We start from the raw sequence: 26,095 nt of genomic DNA, 5'->3' as shown, positions 1-26,095 counted from the left end.
CTGGGGAAGCAGCATGGGACAAGGATTGCCAGAAACATCTCAGATTCATGACACTGCTTCATTTGGAACTAAGTTTTGGTCATTGGGTGTTCAGAAGTATTTCACTGCTATCAAAATTTTCTCTGCCTCCACATTCAGTCCCATGACCCCATGTAGGTCCTGAGTTACAGTTTAAGAAGCTGGGACTTGTTGAGGGAAGGCATACTAGCGGCTTGCTAATGTATGGGGTGGAGTGCTTGGTCATCAGTCTGTTCTACAGTGAGAGTGGAGAGACTTGGCTGTGAAGCCTTGGCATTTACTAAGTTGAGTTATCTTGGGGAATTAGGTTTGCTACTTCATTCCTTTTGTGCTGGATAACTTCACAGTTGACTTTACAAATGCAACTGTAACTTCTTCCATGCTTGGGCAATAAGTCTTCCAGGAAAGAAATGGCAGGCTGGACTTTTCTTGCAGTTTGGAATGTAGTAAGACTGTAACACATTGGAAAACTGTGACTGGGGACTGGAGAAATGACTCAGTTAAGAGCACTGACAGATCTTCCTGAGGTCCTGAGTTTAATTCCCAGCAACCATCCACATGGCTCACAGTTATCCATAATGAGGTCTGGTGCCCTCTTCTGGCCTTTAGGCATACATGCAGGCAGAAAACTATATAATAAATAAATCTTTTTTTAAAAAAGAAAGAACTGTGACTAATCAACTAATAAAGGCTGTTTGCTTATTCTGGAGATGGAAGTCAGGGCCTGGTGCCTGTGAGGTGAACTTCCCCAGTGAGCCACATCCCACCAGTGTGGGTTCCTTTTTATTCCCATTACAGACTGCTGAGCGCCATAAAGGAGTTAGGTATAATGGCCCTAACTTTGTCTGGGATCTGCAATCAGGCATTCTATAACTTTCCTAATGCAAACCAAATTTTTGTCTTACAGATGTTGGTTGTGGCTGGGCGGTGGTTGTGCACGCCTTTAATCCCAGCACTCGGGAGACAGGCAGGCAAACCTCTGTGAGTTAGAGGCCAGCCTGGTCTACAGAGAAACCCTGTCTCGAAAAACCAAATAAACAAACCAAGAAGATGTTGATTTTGATCAGCTGGTTTATCTTTTCTGGTTTTTATTTATTTATTTATTTATTTATTTATTATTTATACAGTGTTCTATCTGCATGCCAGAAGAGGGGACCAGATAGAATTAGGTGGTTGTGAGTCACCATGTGGTTGCTGGGAATTGAACTCAGGACCTCAGTGCTCTTAACCACTGAGCCATCTCTCCAGCCCCAATCAAAATATTCTTAAAAAAGTGAACTCAAGACAAATTAAACTAGAGAGTTTGCTGTGAGCCATGTCTCGTGAGAAGGTCTTCACAGGTAAGGGATATAATCAGGCGGGTGATCTGACACTGATGAGGGCTGAGGAAATGGTAGACATGGAAATAGTAGATTCATTCTCACCAGTTTTAAGTCTTTTAAGAAGATAATTCTTTTTTTCTCATGTTTGTAGAATGGTTTTATTATGATACAATCCATCAAAACTTTTTATGCATACACATATAATCAAAACTGCCCTCTTGAAATAAGCATTCAAATTTCTCCAAAAACAAAATTAAGATGTTGTATTCTTTCCAAGCTACTAATATTTGGTAATGGCAATTCTAACTCTTAACATTACCTGAAAATAGTTGACCTTCTGTATAAAAGCAAAGTTGTACCAAACTTGTTCTTTTGGAATTCTCCTAGTCTGCAAAATTATCATGTATAAGAATAAAATTGAAATGCAAAGATTTAATATATGACTTACGCACAGTAAAATTCACAAAGTTGCAAGCATACATTTTATATTTTTGCACTACTCTAACCACAAAATGTATAAAGGTTGTCATGTTAGGTATTTTGCAACCTGTATGATGATGTTCCAAGATTGAATAATGCTAAAGAAAAGTATTGCTTATTAAATATTTGATTAAAAATATTTATCTCTATTAACATTACCACAGGAAGGACATGTTACCAAATTATGATATCACACAGGGCAGTTTTAGACAGTACTCAGAGACGCCTCTTTTCCTCCATATTGTTTGAAATCTTTGTTTTCAGCTTCTTGTTCAGCCTCCACCTTGTTTTCATCATTTCCTTCACCTTTAACCTCTTTTTCTTTGCCTTCTTCCTCCTTTCTCTCTTCTTTCCCATCATCTTTTTCCCTTCCGTCTTCCCTACTCTGGCCTTCCTGTTCATCTTCCTTATTTTCCTCTTTGCATTTTCCACCTTCCTCTTCTTTATCCTCTCTCTGTTCTTTAACTTCTTCCTCGGTTTCAGCTTCTTCTTTGTCATCTTTCTCTCCTTCCGTCTTCCCGTCCCCTTGCTCCTCTTTGCTGTCTTCTTTTTCATCACCTCCTTTGCCTCCACCATCTTTGTCCTCTCTTGCATCCTCACTTCCTCCTGCCTCTGGTTTCTCTTCCAGGCCGTCTTCCCTGTTTTCATCTTTCAGCTCCTCACCTTTATCTCTGTCCTCTTCTCCATCTTCATCTTTCTCTGTACTTTGGATGTTTTCTTCTAACTCATCATCTTTTCCTTCTGCCGCGGCTTCTTTCTTTTCTCCTCCGTCTTCTTCAGCATCTTCATTCATCTCTTCTTTTACTTCCTCCGCTCCCATCTTTTGAGTGGGTGCCTCCACAACTTTGGCTTCTCCATTTTCAGCCTTGTCCGTGTTGCACGCCTCCTGAACACCTTCGGGTTTGCTCTCAGGAACTGTTACAGCATCTGCATCCTTGTTTTCTTCCGCTACAACATTTGTGTTCTTCATTTTCCTTGGAGTTGATGTTCTTTTAGGTCTCAGCTCTGGTGTAAAGGGCACAGGCACAGCAGACAGTCGGGCTGATCTTCTCTTTGGCTCCTGACTGGCATCGCTTGCAGCCTTTCTTTTGGGCATTGTTGCAGCTCTCCAGGAGATCCTTAGACAGAAGGAAAAAATGCCTAGAGCAGTCTCCGTAAAGGTGTGAGCCACTATCTGGCTATAAGAATATTCCTCAGTGGCCTCGTATGCAGTTGAAGATATTGTACAGCTCCCAGCAACCAAAATGGGACAGAGCAAATGTTAGCGTGTGCGGAGCCCTGCAGTTTGCAGTCCTGCAAGAGAGAAAGCAGCATTCATATAAGTGAAGAACAGTTTATAGTATGTAATACAGAATACATTTTTGTCTGCTAGTAAAAGACAGGAAGGGCATGTTGGGATTCATGCAAAATGTAGGATTGTAGATTTAATTATCAGCTACTGCATTAGATATATTTAGTGTTAGCAAAACTTTTCAGGTCTTGTCGTCAAAGTAGGATGTGTTGAAACTGTTCTACTGTTGTGTGAGTAGCTGCAGACAGTACAACAGGGCTGAATGCAGTTATGTCTAGAACTTTGTACATAATAAAATTTGATTGCCTGTAATTATCATTTGTCATAAAACACTTTACTTTTCCACCAAATTCAACTCTTTTTAAAGAGTTTTTAAATGTGAAAAAGACTGGGTGGTATTACATGCCTTTAATTACCAGCACTCGGGAAGCAGAGGCAGGTGGATCTCTGTGAGTTCGAGGCCAGGCTGGTCTACAGAGTGAGTTCCAGGACAGCCAGTGCAGTTACACAGAGAAACCTTGTCTCAAAAATAGTAAAAAAAAAAAAAAAAAAAAGTGAAAATATCTTGAGCTCAAAGACTATATGAAAAGGGTTAATTTCTTTTGCCCTGCGTGAGGGAATTTAGTAACCTTTGGTCTAAACTAGTGGTTCTTAACTTCCTGATGCTGTGACATGTTCCTCATGTTGTGAAGACCCCAACCATAAAATTATTTTTATTACTACTTTATTTTTGTATTTTTGTTAGGAATCGTAATGTAAATATCTGATACGTAACCCCAGTTGGGTCGTGACCCACAAGTTGAGAACCACTGATCTAAACATTCTCCAACACCAGCCAGTCCCATATGATATTTAAATTATAACTAAAATCAAATCAAAGATGGAGGTTGTCTGAGTAGATAGGATTGCAAAACCCAAGTACATGTACTCAACTTTCTACAGAAAGATACAAATTAAAAAAGAAAAAGAAAGATGCACATGCAAGGCCCTGGATTCAATCCCTGACACCCCAAGAAGAAAGGAAAGACGCATGCAATGTTCGGAAAGGAATATGAAGTGGGTTTGTCAGGTAGAAAGGATCATTTTCATTGAGAGCACAGTCCTTGGGTGTAACTGTTTTAATATTATCTTACGTTAGACATGGTGACTGTTATTGCCAGTGACATTGATATTTATATAGTAGTACCTCGTCCTGCAAAGTCAAAGAAACAGCAAAGCAACCCTACTGCTGGTGTGGTGTACGGCGAGCACTGTCCCAGGTGCTGAAGACAGGCCCGTACAAAGTGTGGCCATTCTGAGCTACTAGGAAGGACACTATCCTGGAAGTGATGTAAAAGAATTATTTTCTAAGGGTTAGGGGCATTAAATGTCCTAACCCTGAGAATGAGTTACTAAACAAAGCTACATCCTTTACTCTGAGCTTTTGTTACACCAGTACAGGGAGCACTGTTGATGAAGCCACTCGGACAGTGACATTAGACTATCTAGATTATAGATGGGACAGGAAGATAATCTGGGGGACACAAGGAAGGAAATTCTAAAATAGTACTAGCTTTCAAGGAAACTGCAGAAACTTGAGGCATCTGAAGGAATTCAAAAAAGAAGCAAAGTTGCAAGGGGGGAACGGAATTGGTCCACAACATGCTATGTTGCACTGCAGCCTTTTAACTATGAGCCGGATTTTGTTGAGTCCAGAATAAATGGACGGGTAAGAAAGTGGATGTGTGTTAGAGTACACCCTGAGAACAAGGCTGGAGGAGCGTGTGTAAGGAACTTAAGCATGTTAGTCAATGAGTGTTTATTTATAAATATTTATATTGTTGGTGCTCTTGTGTGAATTCATCCACTTATAAATAAAAGTGCCTGCAAATTTGTTTTATGCTTTTTTAAGAGGCCCGCTCTTCGTAAGTTACCCAGAAGAATATGTTTTCTTGTACCATGTAGCAGTTTGAGCCGGCGGCCGTTGTCATTGTCTTTGAGAATGTGCCTGTGGGCGTGTGTTGCTGGGACGGATGCCCTGTCGCTGAGCCACATCACCAGCACAGCAATCGTCTTCCTTCCAATTCGGGCAGCTCAGTTTATGGCCATCAGTGAGGAGAGCTAGGATGAGTAGGTTAAGTTTGCAATATAACTTATTACATTTATTTGTTGACTAACTGTGTGTGTGCATGTGCACATCACACGCATGGCATCCATGATGCATGTGGAGGTCAGAGACTTTTACAGTTGATTTTCTCCTTCCCAGCAATTGAACTCAGGTCGTCAGGGTTGGCAGCAGGTGTATTTACTCAGCAGCCCCGTGTAATAAAACTTTAAAAAACTGGTCTCAGAAGGAAGGATTTTTTTTCTTTTTTGTGGGGCGGGGGAGTCAGGGTGGGGTTCAAGTCAGGGTTTCTCTGCATAGCCTTGGCTGTCCTGGAACTTGATTTGTAGACGGCTTGAACTCATAAAAATCTGCCTGCCTCTGCCTCTGAGTGCTGAGATTAAAGGCATGCACCACCACCGCCCAGCTGATTGTTTTTCTCTTTAATTATTATTTATTTTGCCTTTTTTCTTTTTTCTTTCTTTTTCTTTTGAGACGGGCTTTTCTGTGTAACCTGTCCTATCCTGGAGGAACTTGCTGTCAGCCATGCTTCCCTCAAACTCTTGCTTGCCTCTCCCTCCTGAGTCCTGGGATTAAAGGCATGAGCCACCCCCACTCAGCTTTCTTCAATTAATTTTATGTATATGAGTGTTCATGTCTATGTATTGTGTTTGAGCCTGGTTACCATCGAGCTCAGAAGATGGCATTAGATCCCTTGGAACTGGAATTATAGACAATTATGACTTGCCATGTGGCTGATGGGAAATCCTGGTAGGGAGCACGGAGTCAGACAGAGCCAGGGAGCTCCTCTGTGGGCACCTGCAGCTGAGTGTCCCCTTTGAACTACAGGACTGGTGGTGTGTCTCAGATTTGTCCCAGCCACAGGTTAAGGAGTTTGTGTCAGTTTCTGCCTGGGGCCTGGCTCCCAGGTGCGCAGTTAGAAATAAATGCCAGTCCCCAGGCTGACACTGAACATACTTGTCCTGGAGTCCTGAGTACCAACGGGGAGGGGTGTGTCTGCTGACAGCTTCTGCGCCTGAGGCAGGGGTTCAGTTTAGTTTGATTTATTCGTTGAACATTTTAAAAGTTGTTTATTTATGTATAAGTTCTATGGTACTCACTAATTAACTTTTAGGTTGTAATAGTGGTTGTTTTTATTTTATTTTTTTGAACTAGGATCTGAGGGATGGTTTTGAATTTACCTCCTCCCACCACCCAAGTGCTGGGATTACAGATGAGTGCCCCCACACCTAGTTTTCATGCAGTTCTGCGTATTGAACCCAGGATCTTGTGTATTGCTAGTCAAATTCTCTACCAACTGAACTAAATCCCTAGTCCCACATCCCTATTGTGATTATTTTGAAAGAAGATTGAGCGCCAGTCATGTAACAAGCTAAAAGAATGCAAGGACTAACACGGGCGTCAGAGCGCGCGTGTAAAGCAGCCAGCTCTTTGGAGCAAGGGTAGAGCCTAGCACAGGCGTCAGCGCTTTCTCGGTGGTCTAAGTTATAGCTCACAGTCTTGAGCCATTTCTTTGCTTTTAAGAAAATGAAAATGATTGGCTAGAAGAGCTCTATGAAGGAAAGTATGATGCACATGCTGGCGATTTCAAGGGTCAATTTCATTATTCTAGAACGCTGCTCCCCAACAACAGCTGGGCAGTAAATAAAGCTTCTTGTAACCAATAAAAATAAAGTTAAAAAAATAAAAGACCACGCCAGAGGACAAAGGTATCGAGCATAAGTGGCAGCATCCCAGACTGTGTAGCTGACCCAATTACCCAAAGGCAATTCACACTAATGTTTTTCTGTGCATCTTTATATCATAAACTCTAAATATTGCTGCTTCTGCAAGCTTAGTCTGTTACTTAAATTATGATTTTTTAATTTAGTATACATTGGGACTTTTTTTTTAAATATTCATTTATTATGCATTCAATATCTGCCTACATGTGTGCCTGCAGGCCAGAGAGGGCACCAGATCTCATTACAGATGGTTGTGAGCCACCATATGGTTGCTGGGAATTGAACTCAAGACCTTTGGAAGAGCAGGCAATGCTCTTAACCACTAAGCCATCTCTCCAGCCCCCTATACATTGGGATTTTGCCTGCATGTATGTCTGTGTGAGGGTGTCAGAGTCCCTGGACGTGAAGTTACAGAGAGTTGTGAGCTACCATGTGGGTGCTCAGAATTGAACCCTGGTCCTCCGGAGGAGCAGTCAGTGCTCTTAACTGAGCCATCTCACCAGTCCTGGCAGGGTCTTTATGACCATACATCCCAGACCTCTTCTTTCTGCCTTGGAATCTTTCACAGAAAGGGATCTGATAAAAATTATGGCTAGTTAATAAGCAATGTCGTGGGAATTAGGCTATTTGGAAAATGTTGTAGTTGACGAGTAAAATTAGAGCTGGTCAGCTTATAGAAAATGATCATGTGATTTAAGAATATAATTGATACTTTTAGCCAGGCATAGTGGCACACATCTTTAATCCCAGGACTGAAGAGGCAGAAGCAGGCTAATTTCTGTGAATTGGAGGCCAGTCTGGTCTACATAATGAATCCAGGACAGCCAGAGCTACATGATATAGAGACCTTTGTGGTTGTCAGTTTATTAGCTACAGTGACCGCCCTTAAGCAATGGCTTTTGTGCAGGAGCTGCAGCCTGAAGGAATTCTGTTCCTTGCTATTAAGGGAAACTTTATCTAAATCTAAAGAACTCACAGTTCAAGGTTTGAGGTGGAATTCTGCTGGCTCAAAGACACTGTATAGCAACTACTCAGCATCCTTCTCTCCAATCCCCCCCTTAGGAATCCCTGCTGCACGTGGTTCCTCCTCACCACTTCCTGTCAGTAACTTGCTGACTCATCCTCCTGCATGCAGGTTAATTTTATTTAATCAAACACATAATCAAACTGTTAACAAAGGCAGTATGAAAAGATGCAACACACATCAAATTCCCCAACAGACCTTTTCTCAGAAAACCAACTAACCAACCAAACAAAATTGACACCTTACAATTGGCTTGTCCATTCGTGTCTACTAAACTAAATTAAGAACTAATAGAATTGGGGTTGGCAGAGTGGCTCAGCAGGTACCTGCTGCCAAGCCTGGTGACCTGAGTTTGATTCCCATTAGCCACGTGGTGGAAGGACAGGACTGACTCTGGCGTGGTCCTCTGACCTTCACATACGCTCTTTCATATGACCCCTCCTGTGTGTGCTCTCATGCTCACTAAGTAACTATAATTAAAACGTTTAGAGAATAGGTAAAACTAGAAAGCTTGGTTCTAACTCAGCGATTAAGAGCTCTTGCTGCTGCTCTTCGAGAAGGCTGGAGTTCAGTTTTCAGTAACCATAGCGGCTGGCTCACAACTGCCTGTAACTCAAACGTACTTACACTCACATGTCCATATTCCAACACAGACTCACACAGATACATAGTCAAAATATAGCTTAGTTCCTCACTTTCATTAGCCACTTATCTGATACTCAGTAGCCACGTGCGACTGAGTGGATGTCGTGTACAGAAGAACATGCCATCCATCATTCTATGGTGTTCTCATGTGTTTGGGTGGATGTCGTGTACAGAACACGCCATCATTCTATGGTGTTCTGTTAAACAGCTGCTTTCGAGAGTGTGCAGTACCACATTGTGGCAGTTCTGCTAAGAATGGCTGTACCGCTTAGCTTTCTACCTCCCAGCCCTTTGGTTTTCCTTGTGAAGTGTTTCCCTATATTTATCTGTTAATAAATTCAGCGCCCTTAAAGATCATCACATTTTAGTTCTCTTTGCAACCAAAACTTAAATAAATTTACTTAGTCTGTGTTCTATTGTGTTCTATTGAAGAGGTACCGACCAGAGCAACTCTATAAAGGAAAACTGAGACTGGCTTACAGTTCGGAGGTTTAGTCCATTGTCTTGGTGGGATTACGGAGACTTGCAGGCTGATGTGGTGCTGGAGGAGAGGTAGCTGAGAGTTCTAAGTACAAATCCACAGGCAGCAGGAAGAGAGAGACTCTGGACTTGAAGTGGGTTTTTGAAGCCTCAAAACCCACCCACAGTGAGACACTTCTTCCAATTAGACCACACCTCCTATTCTTTCACATAGTGCCACTCCCTGTGAGCCTGTGGGGGCCATTTTCATTCTAATCACCCTCCATAGTTACTAAACAATGCCTTGTGAATTTTAATGTAATACGTCAGCACTGTACTCTTCCACACTGCAGGATCACTTCCATGTGGCTTCCCCGTAGAAGAGCCAGCACCTTGATAAATTCAGTACTTAACTTTTTATACAACTAAATCAAAACAAACAAGACTTGTAAACAGAATGAAAACCATGCTTTTGTGTGTTGATTTTTGACCTTTTAAAAGTAATGCCAACAGAATAAAAATCTTCCTTGACTTCTGTGTGATGTGGTGTGGGGGAGTTAGGTTTAGAAACTGGCGTTCGAGTCACCACTTGGTGCAGGCAGTTTGAACAGCAAGAACAGTCTCAATAAAGACATACTGGCACTGGAAAATCCGAGACTTAATTCCCCAGTCATCGAAAGATGAGTACAACTCACATAAGGATATGGAATTCAGCTGGAAGACTTCCACAAGGCATGCACATGCAGGGGCTAGGGTAGGGTTAGTGGGCAGCAAACAGACCAAAGTGGTTTGTTCCCTTTTTGGTTTGTTTGTTTGTTTGTTTGTGTAGCTTTGACTGTCCTGGAATTCTGTTGATCAGACTGACCTCAAATCCGAAGAGATCTGCCTGCTCCTGCCTTTAGGAGTGAACCCACCATCTTTGTCAGACCAAGGTGATCTCTGTTGAGGATTCCAGTATAGTTGTAAGAGAAAGGGTTGGGCGTGGTGGCCGACGTCTTTAATCCCAGCTCTCGGGAGGCAGAAGCAGGCAGATCTCTGTGAGTTCGAGGCCAGCCTGGTCTACAGAGTGAGTTCTAGCACAGCCAGGGCTGTTACACAGAGAAACCCTGTCTTGAAAAACCAGGCGGGGGAGTAGGAGTGGAAAGAGCGAAGCAGGAGGGGGAGAGAAAGGGGATTGGGAGTTAGGTTAGGAATAGTCGTCAGAACATAAGCTGAAGTTTGCGGTGTTTATAGAGTTGTAGAGACAGTGCCAGCTGCTAACTGCGGCCTTACAACTCTGTGCGTCCTAGAGAGGGGACGAAGGGTGACCCTAAGGTGTGATACACGGAGGACAGACTCTGGCAGCAGGCCTGCAGTGCAGTAAACTGGGGTTATGGCAGGTTGAGGTGTAGTCAGTCAGGGTAAACTAAGCTCTGAATGTTTGGGAATTGTTAAAGGTGATCTTAGTTTCCAGTATCACAACAGAAATACATCAAAAATGTTTTAATTTTATATAGTATTTTGCTATTTCAAAACTCCAGAAGATTACCAGAGTCTTTTAATACAGATTAGAAAGTCAAGGTTTAGTGCCAAAGAACCTGACCAGCCACACAGAATGGAAGATCTGAGAGTTGAGCCCACTTTGGGTTTCCTTGAGCCTGCACTGTTTTTGGCCTCTTGGTTTTCTAAGTCCATACCTCGTTTGTCTGCACTGCCAGGCTGGATGGGTTTTGTTGAGTTTATTTCCTAGAGGGGCTCTCAGTTCTGTCCCCTGCTGTGTCTGCTGCCCCTCGCATTGTGGCTGAGCTCAGGGGACTTCTCTTCTCTTCACAGATACTTTCTGGAGTTAACTTCAGATTTTTGCCCTGTACTTTACCTCTTAAAGGAAGCAAATGAAAACTTTTTATTTTAAAATCAAATTTCTTCTAATTCAGTCATAAGATATTTCTAAAATACAGAGCAGTCTCCTGCTTCAACGTTTAAATAAAACCGGGTTTTTGCTGGCTTTGTGAGACTGTTGTCATAGTAAAGCTCCTGTCTGAAGTTCCGTAGTCATTCTCTGTTTTTCTTTGGGTTTAGCTGTTTACATCTACCTTTGTTTCTATATGGAGTCCCCACTCCATCCTTGACTCTCTACTTCTGCATTATCTGTGACCAGCCCATCCGTGCAAGACTCGCTCCGTGCAGGCTCAGCAAGGACCCTTAGGATTGTTAGATGAGTAAATGTTACACTTCCGAGTTGTCTCAAGCTAGTAGTAAAGTCTCTGAGAGAACGAAGGGCTGTAAAGATTAGGACACCCCCTCCCACTCTGCAGCGTTTGTAGCCAACACCTGTTAGATCAAATTCATTGGAGAGTGTTGCAGGTACTCTCTCTGTCTTAGATACTCATAGCATACTGTAAGGACCGGTAACAAGTGCTTAGACAAGTCTTGCTGCAAAAGAACATTTTTGGTCTAGCATTTTCTCTTCTTTCTTCTTCTTTTTTATTTTCTTAGTGTATATATTTGATTATGGAAAAAAATAGATAGGGTACCTGTAATTTTTTTAAGTTGATAGTGGCATTTTGGAATTTTGAAATACAAAATTTGGCAGGCATATCTGTTCTGTATTTCCCTTTGGTCTAATTAATATAATTTAAAAACAATCAAATCATACCTGAGGGATATTTAGAGGAACTCTCTCTGTTTGCAGTAAGAACAGAGAACCTAAGGGAAGATAGAGCAGTTTAAATAATAGTCAAAACCCAGTGAGGAAGGTGTAGGAAGGTAGAGTTCCTCTTAAAGAGGTTAGTCCTATTCAGAGAGTGGAAGATACGTACTTTCTTTTTTTTTTTGGTCTGGCAAGCAGGAGAGGACTCCTTAGGATGTTACAGAGAAGTTTAGCTGGTCGGATAGGAGTTATACTTGAAGAACGTTTTTTAGTTTTAGTGTTTTTTTTAAGTTTGAACACTGTTAGACTACTTACAATCTGAGATGTATCTTCAGTTCTTTTCTCACTGGGTCGGTCTGGAATCCTGGAATCCAAATGCATACCGTGAGGGACTTCAACATGGTTAGACATTGAGGGCTTCTGTGAAGTTTAGTTGTTTAGTTAAGTGCTTTTATTTGATGACCTTTACTTACTGTATTACAGGGGCTTGAACCTGGCGCCTCTACGTGCTAGGCAAAGTGCTTTACCCCTGCGTTACATCTCTAGACATAGTAAAAATAAATAAACAGCCCTGCTTTTTGGAGTGGTTTTCTGTTCACAGGAAAATGAAGCAGAAAGTTCAGAGCCATTGACTTTGCCCGTCCCCACTCCATGGAGCCAGCACTGGGTGGGGCTTCTGTGACCAGTCGGTTTCATTCTTACTGACAGTTTGAAGTATGACTTCCCTGTTAGGTCTTAAAACTGGTTTTTAGTCCTTTTTCTCTCTAGCTTAGGTTTCTAAGGATTCAGGGATAATGAAAGAATCAGCAGCATTCTGTGTTTTAAGAAAAGATTCAGGACTGGAGGAAGTGGGTTTTTCGTTTTTTTTTTTTTTAAAATCTTAAATGTTTGTAAATATTTTATTTTGTTGGCTAACAGAAGTTTTTCCTTCCTTTTAAGTACCAAAAGAATTGGTGGAGCTCCATTTGAAGTTGATGAGGAAGATTGGCAAATCCGTTACAGCAGATAGATGGGAAAAATACTTGATCAAGGTAACAGTGCAATCCTTCTCTGCCACTGAAATACTATCTAGTTGAATATGAATTGATATTTGTATTTAGTAATATGCTTTTAAACTAATTTATTAGAGTTACAGAATATGACTGTGCTCCGTGTTATTATTGTGTATAAATTTTTCTTTGACAGCCGTTATTTTGTAAATTCGTGTTGGGAAACAACATTACATATTTAGTTTTGTTTTTGGGGGAGAACTCTGGGACATTCTGGATAGCCTTGAATTTAAGATACTCCTGACTCACCACGCCCAGGTAAGCGATAGCTTTATCATGCCTTGAGCGTGTGCAACAGAGAACTCATTGTAGTATACATTGTAGCAGTCTTAATTTCTAAAGTTAGCTTTAAAAGTGGTGTCTTTTGTGTGCTGAGGTTTTTGTTTTGTGGTTGTTTTTTAAAATTGAAGTCTGTGCCACATAAACTGGCTTTGAACTTCCATCCTCTGCGTCTGTAACCTCGGTCCTGGGATTTGACGCCTGCCGCCACTTCACTTGCTCAGAACTTCCCACATTCTCTCTCATTCATTCTTTAAAACCAACCCAGTCAAATCAAACATTTTTGTTTAAATCACCCAGAAGGTATAGACAGAACCTGAGTTTGTCCCTGTTTTGAAAGAGAAAATCTTAAGACTGGAGAGATGGCTCATCAGTTAAGAGCACTGGCTGCTCTTCCAGAGGTCCAGAGTTCAGTTTCCAGCAACCACAGGGTGATTCACAATCTGGTGCCCTCTTCTGGTCTGCATGTATATATATACACAGAATAGTTATTTAAAAATATTTGTGCGGGAGAGGGGGAAAGAGAGAGAAAGAATCTCTAAAATCTATTAAGTCAGTATGAGAGAATTATAAATTATCTATCGAGTCAAAAAGTCAAACCTGTAATAATTAACAAGACAACCTGGGTAGTCTCAGCTGTAGGATGGATCCTACTAACAGCAAAACCATTTCCTATGTAGGATGACCTTGATGTTTTGATCTTTCTGCCTCCATGTGGTGCTGGGGACAGAACCCAGGGCCTTGTGCCTGCTAGACAAACGTTCTCCAGGCTGAGTTCGTCCCCTGTTCACCAGTTTAAACTCATGTCCAGAACTGCATGCTTGGGAAGCCGAAGCTCAGAGATGTTGTACTCATTTACATGGTCAGTGGAATATTTTTCCCAGTAGAGTATTTTGACTTCTATAACATACTAAAGTGTTAGCTTATGATTGTAGGTGATTGAAAAAGATTTTTCTTGTCTACTTTAAAAACAAAATTTTAATCAGCTAGCGAGATGGCTTGGTGAGTAAAGGCTCCCAAGCCTGATGATCTGACTTTAGTCCCTGGGTTCTACAGTTTTAGTTCCTGAAAGTTTTCCTCTGACCTCCCTCTCACACGGGAAACCACACAAAAAAATAAACAAATAGATGTAATACAACTTTTAACGTACTATATTATTCCTTTTGGGGGGGGCAGGGCGCTGTGGAAAGAGGATTCATTGTAGATAAGAACTACAATGGTTATAAAAAAACACCATATATACTATTTAGGAAAGAGGATTCATTATAGATAAGAACTCTTGTTTTTATAATAAACACCATATATACTATTTAGGTTATCTTTGTTTCATTATTTACCACTCCAGATTAAGTGATAGGAAACGATGAATTGAATCAGTTCAATTTTTTTTTTTTAAATCAGATTAGGAATTACAAAGATCACTTCTATCATCTTCTGTTGGTTGTAGTGGTCAAAACTGACCAAAACCAATGGGGAAGGAATATAGGCTTCCAACTCTAGGTTTGTCTAACTTTTGAAAAAAATCAGTGTAAATAGAGTCTGGGCAAACAGAGACCCTGTGTTTGATTGATCCCAGCCACTCCAGAGGTGTAAGTAGGGGTCACAAGGCTGGAGAGTGGCCCTGTAAATATGCCACATAAAAGCCTGTCCTAAGAGCAACAAAAGGAAAGAGATTATCTTCACAAACACGCGTGCGGGCACACGCATGCACATATATTTAATCTAATTTAAAAAAATAAATGCTAATAACAAACAGGTCAGTCAAATGGCTCAGCCGGGATCAGAGCCTGCTGCCGAATTTGATGACCCAGGTTTATTTCCCAGACACGGGGTAGAAGGAGAGAACTAACTCCTTCAAGTTATCTTCACCTTCACCTGTGACCTGTGATAAGTGTGTACCCACACATATATACAAGCATGTGCACACATGCACACACGTACATGCACACACTACGTAATTTTCAACATGTTAAAATAAAGCACTGAAAAGCCAGCTTAGATTTTTCAAAGATTTTATGTAATGGTATTTTTTAAAAGAAAAATTAGGTAATGTTTAATTAAATTGTTGGAAATATTAGTCTATAAATGATAAATGAATAAATTTTTAGCTATTCCAAGTGCTTTTTAAAATACCAGTAAAATCAATGTTTTTGCATTTGCAAAATGACTAATGAGTGATTTGGAGCTTAAAAAGAGATGCTGTGATATCAGAATGCTGGTTTTAACATAATATTTAAAAGAATTATAAGGACTTAATATCTATATATTAAAGTTGTTTTTATTTATTTATTTATTTGGCTTTGTTTTTTGAGGCAGGGTCTTACTTTGCATTCTAGCTAGGCTGGTCTTTAAGTTACAGTCCTTCAGCGTGTTGAGATTATAGGTATACTAAGCCTGGGTAAAAGATTTTTTTAAAAAAAATTTTCTAGCTTTTTTTTTTTTAATGTTCTGAGAACTGGGGTAGAAGTAAGTATCTTATATTCTAATCCTGGCTCTGTTACTAACAAACTTTAGTATTTTGAATAAGTAAGTTTATATTGTAAAGAATTGACTGAATTGTTCTCAGACTCTGTGGGTACGGAAGCAGAGGTGAGATGGTTTCATCAGACTCTTTAGCCCTGTGATGTGGCTCTTGCTCAGCCTGAGTGGAGCTGTGGTCACACATGTGAGACAGTGAACGGTGGTGTCAGTGCACGCAGAGTTGTGCAGCCACGTCAGCACCGAGTCAGAGAAGACACTCGGCACTGCTCGTCAGTAGCCCCTCCCTGCACTTTATGATATTATGTGTAAATGGAGTCATGCAATATACAGTCCTCTGTGTTTGCTGTCTTTTATTTAGTATTTCCTGCTGGAGCTGTTGTGTTTATGGTGCTATGTGGTGGCCTCTATGTAGTCCAGAACATTTTCATCACTGAGGAGACTTAGTATCTCCTAAAGACTTCTACTTTCTACCCATAGCCCTGGCAGTGGCTGATTTGATTTGACTTGGAGAATTTGCTTCTGTAAGTGGAGTCTTAGCGCACTGTTCTTACATCTGTTCTCTTCCACTTGGCTTGATGTTTGCAAGGTTCATCTAGTCTTTGGCTGTGTTGGTACTCAGTTTATACGTAATGATATTCCATTTTACGGTTAGGGCACATTTTATTTTATCATTTATAGGTTTATTATCATAAATAATAATTTATTTATGATATTTGGGCTTGCTTCCATGTTTTGTCCATTTTGGATAGTGGACAAAAGTTGCAGTTTGAACAAATTTGTACAAATTTGAAGGTATACAAGTGATTTCATTTTGTTATGGAAGTACTGTGTCATGTAATAATTTTGTATTGACTTCTTGTGAACTTGCTGGACTCTTCCGTGATGACTTAACCATCACTCTCTGCAGCAACACTTACTCATTTTATAGTAACAAACCTGATATGTTTGTGTTGATCTAATAATTAGTATGTTGAACCTTTTTTTCATGTGTTCTTGCCTGTCTTTAACTTCTTTGTCCTTGCCAATTTTTTAAATTAGTCATTTGTATTGGTGCTGTTGAATATTTTTTGTAGTTTCTTTTTTTTGTTTGTTTGTTTGATTGTTTGGTTTTTCAAGACAGGGTTTTTCAGTAGCTTTGGAGCCTGTCCTGGAATTCTCTCTGTAGACCAGGCTGGCCTTGAACTCACAGAGATCCTCCTGCCTCTGCCTCTGGGATTAAAGGCGTACACCACCACCGCCCTGCTCTTGCATCTTCTTTATGTGGTTGTATTTAACATATATTTGTACTTGTAATTAATTAAATTATTTTGCATGTATGCGTGTTTTGTCTCATGTCTGTGCACCATGTGCATACCTGGTACTCTCAAAGGCCCGAAGAGAGCATAAGATTTCCTTGAACTAGAGTTACAGATGGTTGTGAGCTGCCATGTGGGTGTTTGGAATGGAACCCTGGTCCTCTGGAAGAACAGCTAGTGTTCTTAATTGCTGAACCATTTCCTCAGCACCACATATTTGTTTTTGAGACAGGACATCACTATGTAGTTCTGGGTGGCCTTGTATATTATGTGTAGACCAGACTTAACTTCACAGTAGATCGGTGTGCTTCGGTCTCATGAGTGTTATGATTTAAGATGTATGCCACCGTATCTGATTGCTAACTATCCTTTTATCCTGCATACTTTTTACCTTACCACTCTGAGCCACTGTGGTAGTTTGAATGAAATGTCCCCTGTATTCTTGGGCATCTGAATACTTGGCCTCTAGTTCTGTTTGGGTAGGTTTAGGAGGTGTTGCCTTGCTGGAGGAGACTTTGAGGCTTCAGAAGTCGTGTTATTTTCAGTGCGCTCTCTTAGCTGCTTGTTTGCGGTTTGAGATGTGAGTTCTCAGTTGCTGCTCCAGCTGCTCTGTCTGCCACCGTGCAGGCCCTGTTACTATTGACCCTAGCCACCTAAATCTAAGCCCAAAATAATCCCTTCCTTCTAGAAGTTGCCTTGGTTATGGTGTTTTATCACAACAATAGAAAAAATTTGAGAGTCCCTTAAAGACGTATCAGGGCCTTTTGCTATTTTGAATTAAGAATCTTCAGTTCTGGTCAGCAACCTGGGAGGGAAAGGTTTATTTTGCTTACATCACTGATCAGTCCATCACTGAAGAAAGCCAAGGCAGGAATTCACTCAAGCAGAGGCCATGGAAGAATGTTGCTTACTGGCTTCTTCTCCATGACTTGCTCAGCCTGTTCTTATACAACTCAGACTGATTGCCTAGGGGTGGCATCACCTGTAGTGGGCCGGGCATTTCACATCAACATTAATCAAGAAAATACTCCATGGTCTTGCCTAGAGGGCACAGCTTGATGGAGACATTTACTCAATTGTGGTTCCATCTTCTGAGATGACCCTGGCTTGTGTCAAGTTGACAAAAGACTAAGTGTGGTATGTTTACTGTATGGCCCTTTACGGAAAACATGATCTTTGATGTATATCATGCCTAGAGTAGTACTCAGCGTGTATACACTTAACCATTATTTGTTGAATTACTAAATATTATTAAATAGCTTGGCAAACACATAAAGAGAGAGCTGTATCTTTAATTTTGCAGCCTAAAACCAACAAAGTTCTCTATTGACAATAAGAAAGAATTCTAACTGGGTGTTAGTGGTGCATACCTTTGATGTCAGCACTTGGGAGGCAGAGGCAGCTGGGTCTCTGAGTTCAAAGACAGCCTAGTCTATGGAGTGAATTCCAGGACAGCGAGGCTACACAGGGAAACCCTATTTCAAAAAACACCAGAAGGAAGGAAGGATGGATGGATGGATGAAATAAATAAATATATATTGTTTTTAAAAGGAATATTATATTTGTTTGTATACTTTGTTTTCTTCTCTAAGTCACCAAAAATGGGCATAATACCTTGTATTGTATGAACTTGTAGACGAAAGTTTCTGTCCTACCTGGTCTGCAAGCATTCAGTTCCAAAGAAACACAGAGGTTTATATTAATTAGAAACTGTTTGGCCTATTAGCCCAGGCTTATTATTAACTAACTCTTACAACTTAAATTAATCCATAATTCTTATCTATGTTTAGTCATGTGGCTTAGTACCTTTTATTAGTGAGGCATTTTCATCTTGCTCCTTCTAGGTCTAGCTGGTGACTGTGTTTCTGTCTTTTCCTAGAATTCTTCTCGTCTGGTTGCCCTGCCTACACTTCCTGTCTTACTACTGGCCAATCAGTGTTTTATTAAACCAATGCGAGTGATCAGCCTTTACAGTGTATAAAAGCATTATCCCACAGCAGAACTTTGTATGTAGTTAAGTGTTTGCAGGTAAATTTTATTTATATAAATTTATCAACCATAATGTTATAGTTTGAGTATGGAATTTCTAGCTTATGTGCTTGAGCACCAGGTACCCAGGAACCTTAGAGATTTGAGACCTCGCTGGTTGACATAGGCCACTAGGAGTAAGCTTTGAGTTTATGTATTCTGGCCCTGCTTCCAGCAGAATTGTTTGTTTGTGGTCTGCCTGAATGTGGGGAGCTCCACCTCCATGCCTCCTCCACCATGTCCTCCCCACTCCAATGGACTAACTACTGTACTGTGTCCAGGATAAATCCTTCCTCTCTCATGCTGCCTTTGCAGAAGCTCTGTCACAGATGGGAAAGTAGCCAATAAAATCATGTGAAACTCCCAGCTCAAGTTTCATATTGGCTCAGGTTATATTATTAAGCTTTTCCTTTTTAGCCACTGTTGTCCGTGAATTATTAAAAGTGCTATTGGTAGTCTAGAGTAGGAACTAGCAAACTATAGCCAAATTCTACCTGTATTTGTAAATAAAGTGGAACTGGAACAGGATAGGTATGCTGTGGAGGATGATCTGTAGTTGACATCATGCTACGGTCCCAAGCCACATAGTTTTAAGTGAGTGTACATTGATGTTTACCATGTTTGTCATTAGCTTTCTGCAGATGCGTTGAGTGATATCTGATTCAGAGAGAATATAGAATAAAATTGCTAGCAAGCCACTCACCAACCTGATGTCAGACATATGGAAAGGACAAACATTTCTCAAAATAGTGGCCCACTCAACTGTTGTCACTAAGCACATCAAAAGCCAGCTTTATTCTCATCCAAACCTGCTGCACCTGTAGAACCCATGATGCATTCATGTAGAACCCATGATGTGTTCACGTCACCATCAACGTTTTCAGCCTGAAGCAAAATGTAGGCCCTGCTCCCCTGCGCTTCAACAGCAGCTAAGTCTGTTAGGCTCCTTCCTGTCCCTCTGGTCTCTGGTTACAATCCCATCGCTCTGCTTAGTTCATGTGGCTACTCCCCTTTTCACTTTGGACCACCACCCTATCCTTGAACTGTCTCATCTCCTCACTGGTGAAGCAGTGTGTGTATGTGTGTGTGTGTGTGTGTGTGCGCGCGTGCGCATGCATGGGCAGGTATGTGTGTCCATCTATATGTACTTGAATGGAAGCCCGAATAAGCTAGTTTTAACATTCTTCTGCCTCCTTCCCTTGAGGCAGGTTTCTCGCTGAACCTGGAATTTTCAGCTAAGCTGACTGGGCAGTAAGTCCCGTCATCTTACTGTCTATAACACATACAGTCCAGCGCCCCTCCTCCCCTCCCCAGTTCTCAGCAGATGCTAGTGTTGCAGGTTTGTGTGACCACGCTTGGGATCTGAACTCAGTTCCTCAGTCCTGCACAGCAAGCTTTCTGACCCCCTGTGCCATTTCTCCATCCCCAACAGGGGCTTCCTGTACACAGAAATGATACTAGAATAACTTTCCAATCCAGAAATTTTTCCTCCCACAAATCTACTCTGTCTTGAACCTGCCATCTTTCCCCTAAGAGTTCTTGCATATGCTGTATCTTTGGAATGCTTTCCTGCCAACTCATTTTCCTGGCACACTTGCTTATCCCTTAAGCCTTAGCTTGAGTATTACTGGCTTCTTGAGGCATTTTCCCAGGAAGATGTTCCTTAGTTAAACTCCGTTGTAGAAGCAGCTATTGTTTGAATTTTTTCTCTGTGGACTCGGTAGTAACTTCATTATGGAAATTATTGTATGTGCTGATTCTCTGAGACAGGGCCACTGTGTCGGCCTAAGCAGGCGTTGAGATTACAGGAGCCTGAAGACCTGGTTCCTGCTGTGTGATTTTTATAATGAACATTCACTGTGCACTGGTGAAAACTTTGCATTTTCTTTTGTATGATTGTTACTTTGAAACGCAGATTATCCCTATTTTGTGTATAAGGAAATTGGATTTGAGAAGCTAAAAAACTTGTATAGGCCCACATGGCTAAAAATGGCAGAGCCAGCTTTTCATTGACGCCTCAGACTTGTTGGCCAGGCCTCTGGTGGGACATTCGTCTTACTTTGGGCTGTCTCTTGAGTGCTTGCTTCTCTTCACCTTTAAGCAGTGATGTTAAGAGGTTAAACAGTCATGTAGACAATTCCAGTTTTCTTGTAATTCTCATTTGCCGGCGGCAGCCAGGTCTGTGGTGGTACCTGACCTTTCTCTGCTCTGCATTGCTTTTCCTTTAGTAGTGCTCTACATATGTTTTACTGAGAGCTGTTTCTTTCTTCTTTGAAGTAATGGAATATCATGAAATCAAAATTCTGTTTACAGACTATGCATCTGGCATTTCCTTGCCTCCTTAGCCTAGACTCAGCAAACCACACCACTGTTACTGTTTGTTATGTCTTCTTAGTGTCTCTTTAAACAACTAAGACTGTAGAGTGAGCAGGCGCCTGTTAGGCTCAGCCTTACCTGTAATAAGGTACCAAGAGAGAATGTAGTGGAGAGGCTCAGCAATCATGTCATACAGTGAGAAACCCACAGTGAAGAAGACCTGTGGGAATGTTTTCCCCTTGCTCCCCCCCTTCACTCCCTTTGTGGAAAGTAGAGCCAACAAGACCCTGATCCCTGATAGCTGGAGTGGCGTCCATCTTGTTTCATGTCTTGCACTGTCTGACATATATTGTCCAGAATTACACAGAAAAAAAGAGAACCCACTAATTTAATCTAGTTACGTTTTACTTTTAAGATAGACTCTCACAAACAAACATGGTGAAGGAGAATTTAAACTAGCTGATTTGCTAGGATCTGTTGATTTCCTGCTTGGCCGTGGTCTTCACATTCTTTTCACTTGGCAAGCCACGGAGAAATTTCTGTGTCACCGAGCTCTCTCTCATACATCCAGGGAACTCTTCCCGTTGCCCTTGGTTGTTAATGATTCCAGCCACCACAGCGATCTCAGACAGCCTGGACGAAGGATGATAGACGCCACTGGACTGAGAAGGTAGGATCTGTGCCTGTGCTTTGCTGTGGCCCTGCTCCTTCCAGTCGCAAGGCCTTCAAAAGTAGCAGGGAGGGGATTATAAAAGAAGCTGTCCCAGCTGGAGAGACGGCTTAGCTGTTAAAGACTGAACTCACAACCAAAACTAAAAGAGCTATCCTAGCTAGGGGCGGTGGTACACACCTTTAATTTCAGCACTTGGGACAGGCCGAGGCAGTCAGATCTCTGAGTTCAAGGCCAACCTGGTTGGTCTACAGAGTAAGTTTTAGAACAGTACACAGAGAAGCCTTGCCTTGAAAAACATACATATGTTTGTATGTACATACATACCTAAGTAAGAGACTATCTTCTTTTTTCATTTTTTTGAGATTTATTGCTATTATTTTCTTATTTAATGTGTATGGGTATTTGCCTGGTTGTATGGCTATGTGTCATGTCTGATGCCCAAAGAGGCTAGAAGAAGGCATCAGATCCCTTGGAACTGGAGGTACAGTTGTCTGTCTCTCTGTATAGTGGGTAGAGGTTGGGGAGATTTTATCACAGAAGCCCTCAATGTCTAACCATGTTGAAGTCCGTGATCTGTGCTAACACCTGAGGTCATGTTGATGTCTGTGGCCTGTGCTGCCTTCGGAGTCCATGTGGATGCCTGAGATTCAGGCTCCCATTGGAGACCATGTTGATGTCTGTGATCTATGCTGCTGCTGGGGTTCAAAAGCAAATGGGCTTCTTAGATAATGAACAAATAAGTAATAAGTAAATTATTTTATAGGCTTTTATGCAAAAGGATAATGAGAAAATAACTTAATTTGGGTCAGCAAAATGGTTCAGTGGGTTAAGACCCTTGGCAGCAAGCCTGACGGTCAACACCCACCTCTGCACATGTTCTGGGCGTAGCTGTCCTGACATAGAATAAACCAGAAAGATGTAGTGTTTCTGCTCTTCCACAAGAAGTAACCTTATTGTTTATCCCTCAGAATAAACGCAGGAGTTGCAGATGGTGCATGGTTGAAACCCTAGCAGTGGGGGGGTGGGTTCAAGGCAGGAGGGTCATGAGCTGAAGGTGAGCCTGGGTTGTTTAGTGAGACTTTGTCTCAAAAAGCAACAACAGCAACAAAAGAATAAATGGAAGGTAAAAGTGACAATTTTTGGTACTCAATCTTTAATAGCAAATATAGAAATTCTTTGAATATAAATAAATTTGGTTAAAAATATGGCCTTGATCTAAACAATCTCAGAACATGTCACTGTTCCACTGCCCTCTCTTTCCCTGATTACTGCCCGCTGCTCCCCTCCCCTGTGCTGGGCACCAGCCTGGATTCTGCCTGATAACTGTACAATCACTGAGTCATACCCATCGCACCCCCGCCTGTTGCTTTTATTCTCTGGAAACTGTCATCAATCATAAATTAATAATTTCATCATTTGGTAATTTGGTCATATTTGATGAAAATTAGATGTTTGCAGCTGTGTTTCTCCAAAGTAAAACAAGATTGTTGCTCTTAGCTTTTGTTTGTATCTTTCACTTTCTGTGGAGTGGTAAACTGAGATACACTTCACATACAGTTTCACCACTTACAGTGTATGCTTCACTGTTCTTTTGTAAACGCCACGATCATCAAACCATTGTCACACTTTAATTCTGCGACATTTCTGGCCCTGGAGAGAGAGACGTAGTGTTTGTCATCCGTGGTCCTAGCCCTGCGCTGCACACTGTCTTAGCGCCCAGTCTTTAGTCACCGCAGCTCTGCCTTCTGTCTCCGTGAGTTTTCCAGTTCTGAACGTTTCTTACAAAGGGAACCCTAAAGCCTGGCCTTGGTGTCTGTCTGGCTTCACTTGGTATGAAGTCTTTAAGTCTGTGCACACTGTGGTGTATATTAGTGTTTACTGCCGTACTATCCAGTGTTTGGTTGTTACCACCTCTTATTTTTCTACCAGTTCCTGAACATTTAAGTTTCCTCTCATTTTGGAGGGATAATGTTACTATGAAAATTTGTACACACGATTTCATAGGACATATATTTCCATTTGTGTGTTTCACACCTAGGAGAGAAGGGGTCATACAGTGATGTCCGTGTTTACCTTTCTGAGGAACTACTGAATGACTTTCTGTAGTGACTAGAGCATTTGACATTCCTCCTGCACAAGAGAGTAAGCGACAGTTTATTCGGGAGCCATTCTGAGTGACGGTGGCTCCGGAACACAGGCTTAGGTCCCCAGAATACGTGTTCCAATGTGAAAGCAGTTTCACGGGGTTTTTATGGTTTCCTAGAACCAAAAAGTCATAAATTGAGGCAACTTTACAATATGTTGGTGGTTACACCAGAGAGGTGAGGAAGAGAGGCGGGAGGAGCTATTCTATGGGCCCCAGATGCTAATCTCATGCCGCTTTTACCTCTTGGATTGGTAGAAGTTAGTGTACTGATAGGTTAGTAGCTAGGAGTATTTTTTTATTTATTATCACGAGGTGTTAGTTCAGATCCAGAAGTGGGCAAGAAGTGACTGCTCCAGAGAGCTAACCTACCTCAGGGTAAAGCAGTCAGCCTGTGAACCTACTAAATTCTGACCTCCCCTCAGCACCAGAGTCCCAGCTGGTCCATCAGTCTCTGCAGACACCGATTCCACCCAGGAGTTTTGTTCACAGCCAGGTACAGCTTCTTTTCAGGAATTTTTTTTTTTTCAGCAAGTCTGTATGAATATTAGCAACAACTTGTAAAAGAAAGAGCACCATAATTTTAAATAAAATTTTCCCCTTTTGTGGCATTCATTTCTTCACAAATTTACTTGAATTTTGCCCAAATTATTTATGTTTGTGGATATGGTAATGCTGCATTGTGCTTCCTGTGGTTTTCTCTGTGACTGCTGTGAGACCTAAGGTGGTTTAGTGACGGGTTCATAGCGGCATAGTAGGCAGATTCCTAGTGCTTGGTTCCTGGCTGCACTGAGAATGGCAGAACACTATGTGTATAGCTGATTGTTCATTTGCTGTAGCATTTTTATATCTCTTGACTGTTATCTATTATGCTCAATAGTATTTTTTTTCTTTTTCACCACTATACTAACAAGGATAAATAGTATTTTTAAAAATACAATTTGCAAAATGGAACATGTATCCTACTTCATACCTCATATAAAAATTAACTCAGAATGGTTCAATAATGTAAGGCCTAAATCTGTAAAACTCTTAGGGGAAATCTTTGTGATCTCAGATGTGATACTAAAAGTATAGGCAACAGAAGGAAAAGTAGCTAGACTAGATTAAAATTATTTGTGCATCAGAGCATTATAAAGAAAGAGAGAAAGGGCTGTAGAGTGAGGTTGTTCATGCTGCAAATTATGTACCTTGCAAATCTGGGACGTTTATTTGGGAATATATTAAGAATTCCTGTTCTGGGTAGTGGTGGCACATGCCTTTAATTCCAGCACTTGAGAGGCAGAGACAGGCTGATCTCTGTGAGTTCGAGGCCTGTCTGGTCTACAAAACAAGTTCTAGGACAACCAGAACTGTTATGCAGAGGACCCCCCCCCCCCAAAAAAAAAAATGTGCTGGAGAGATGGCTCAGTGGTTAAAAACACTGGCTGCTCTTCCAGAGGACCTGAGTTCAATCCCTAGTATCCACAAGGCAGCTCATGGTTGTCTGTAACTCTGGCTCCAAGAGAATTGACACTCTCATGTAGGCATATACGCAGGCAAAACACCACATTTAAGAAAAAAGAACTCCTAAGGGCTGAGAAGATGGGCCAGTTTTTAAGCACTTACCCCGAAAGTTTGAAAACCTGGATTTGGACCCCCAGAATCCACAGAAATGTCAGGTGCTTTGATAGGGGAGTTCAGCCAATCACATTCTGTCCGTGGGGCGTGTTGCCCTAAGGCAAATGTTTACCTATAAACCTGGCGGGTGCAATTCCCCCGCCCTCCCTCTGTGGCCTGGATCCAGTGTTCCGGATGGTTGGGATTCTGGTGTAAGTTTCCCCTTTTTTTTTTTTATTAAAAGCTAAATCTTTTATATAGTATTGGTCTGTTTAGTCTATTGATCGACCACGCCCGCTACAGTGCTTATGGCAACCTGCCTGTAATTCCAGCCATGGTAGGTGGAGACACAATCCCAGATCCAGCTGACTAGTGAGCTAGCCATGTCAGCAGGCTCTGGGCTTGATGGAGAGACCCTGCCTTAGTCTGGCTTTGACATGCGCTCAGCACACATGTATGCACCCCACCCACATGTATATTCATACACATGCAAACATGCATAAAAACATTTGTGTAATACAGTATACACATACATA

General features: G+C 41.4%; 2 protein-coding genes across 2 annotated transcripts in view; one reads left to right on the top strand and one right to left on the bottom strand.

The window, feature by feature from the left end:
* Positions 1-26,095, top strand: part of Rsf1 (remodeling and spacing factor 1) — a 96,924-nt gene that overhangs the window by 11,598 nt on the left and 59,231 nt on the right. The window contains exon 2 of the mRNA XM_048435112.3: positions 12,636-12,727. Coding sequence (XP_048291069.3) covers positions 12,636-12,727 — 92 coding nt within the window. The remainder of the gene's footprint in view (positions 1-12,635; positions 12,728-26,095) is intronic.
* LOC125400952 (uncharacterized) lies at positions 1,694-3,123 on the bottom strand. The gene has a single exon (XM_048435114.3). The coding sequence runs from the start codon at positions 2,914-2,916 to the stop codon at positions 2,026-2,028; it is 891 nt and encodes a 296-aa protein (XP_048291071.3). The 5' UTR covers positions 2,917-3,123; the 3' UTR covers positions 1,694-2,025.

Source organism: Myodes glareolus, chromosome 24 (assembly GCF_982192425.1).
Source record: "Myodes glareolus chromosome 24, mMyoGla1.1, whole genome shotgun sequence".
Taxonomy (NCBI): Eukaryota; Metazoa; Chordata; class Mammalia; order Rodentia; family Cricetidae; genus Myodes; species Myodes glareolus.
This window is presented reverse-complemented; position numbering and strand designations above follow the sequence as displayed.

What these genes read in the sequence shown, in the direction of transcription:
- LOC125400952 (XM_048435114.3), bottom strand. Translation starts at nt 2,916, where the DNA reads ATGCCCAAAAGAAAGGCTGCAAGCGATGCCAGTCAGGAGCCAAAGAGA.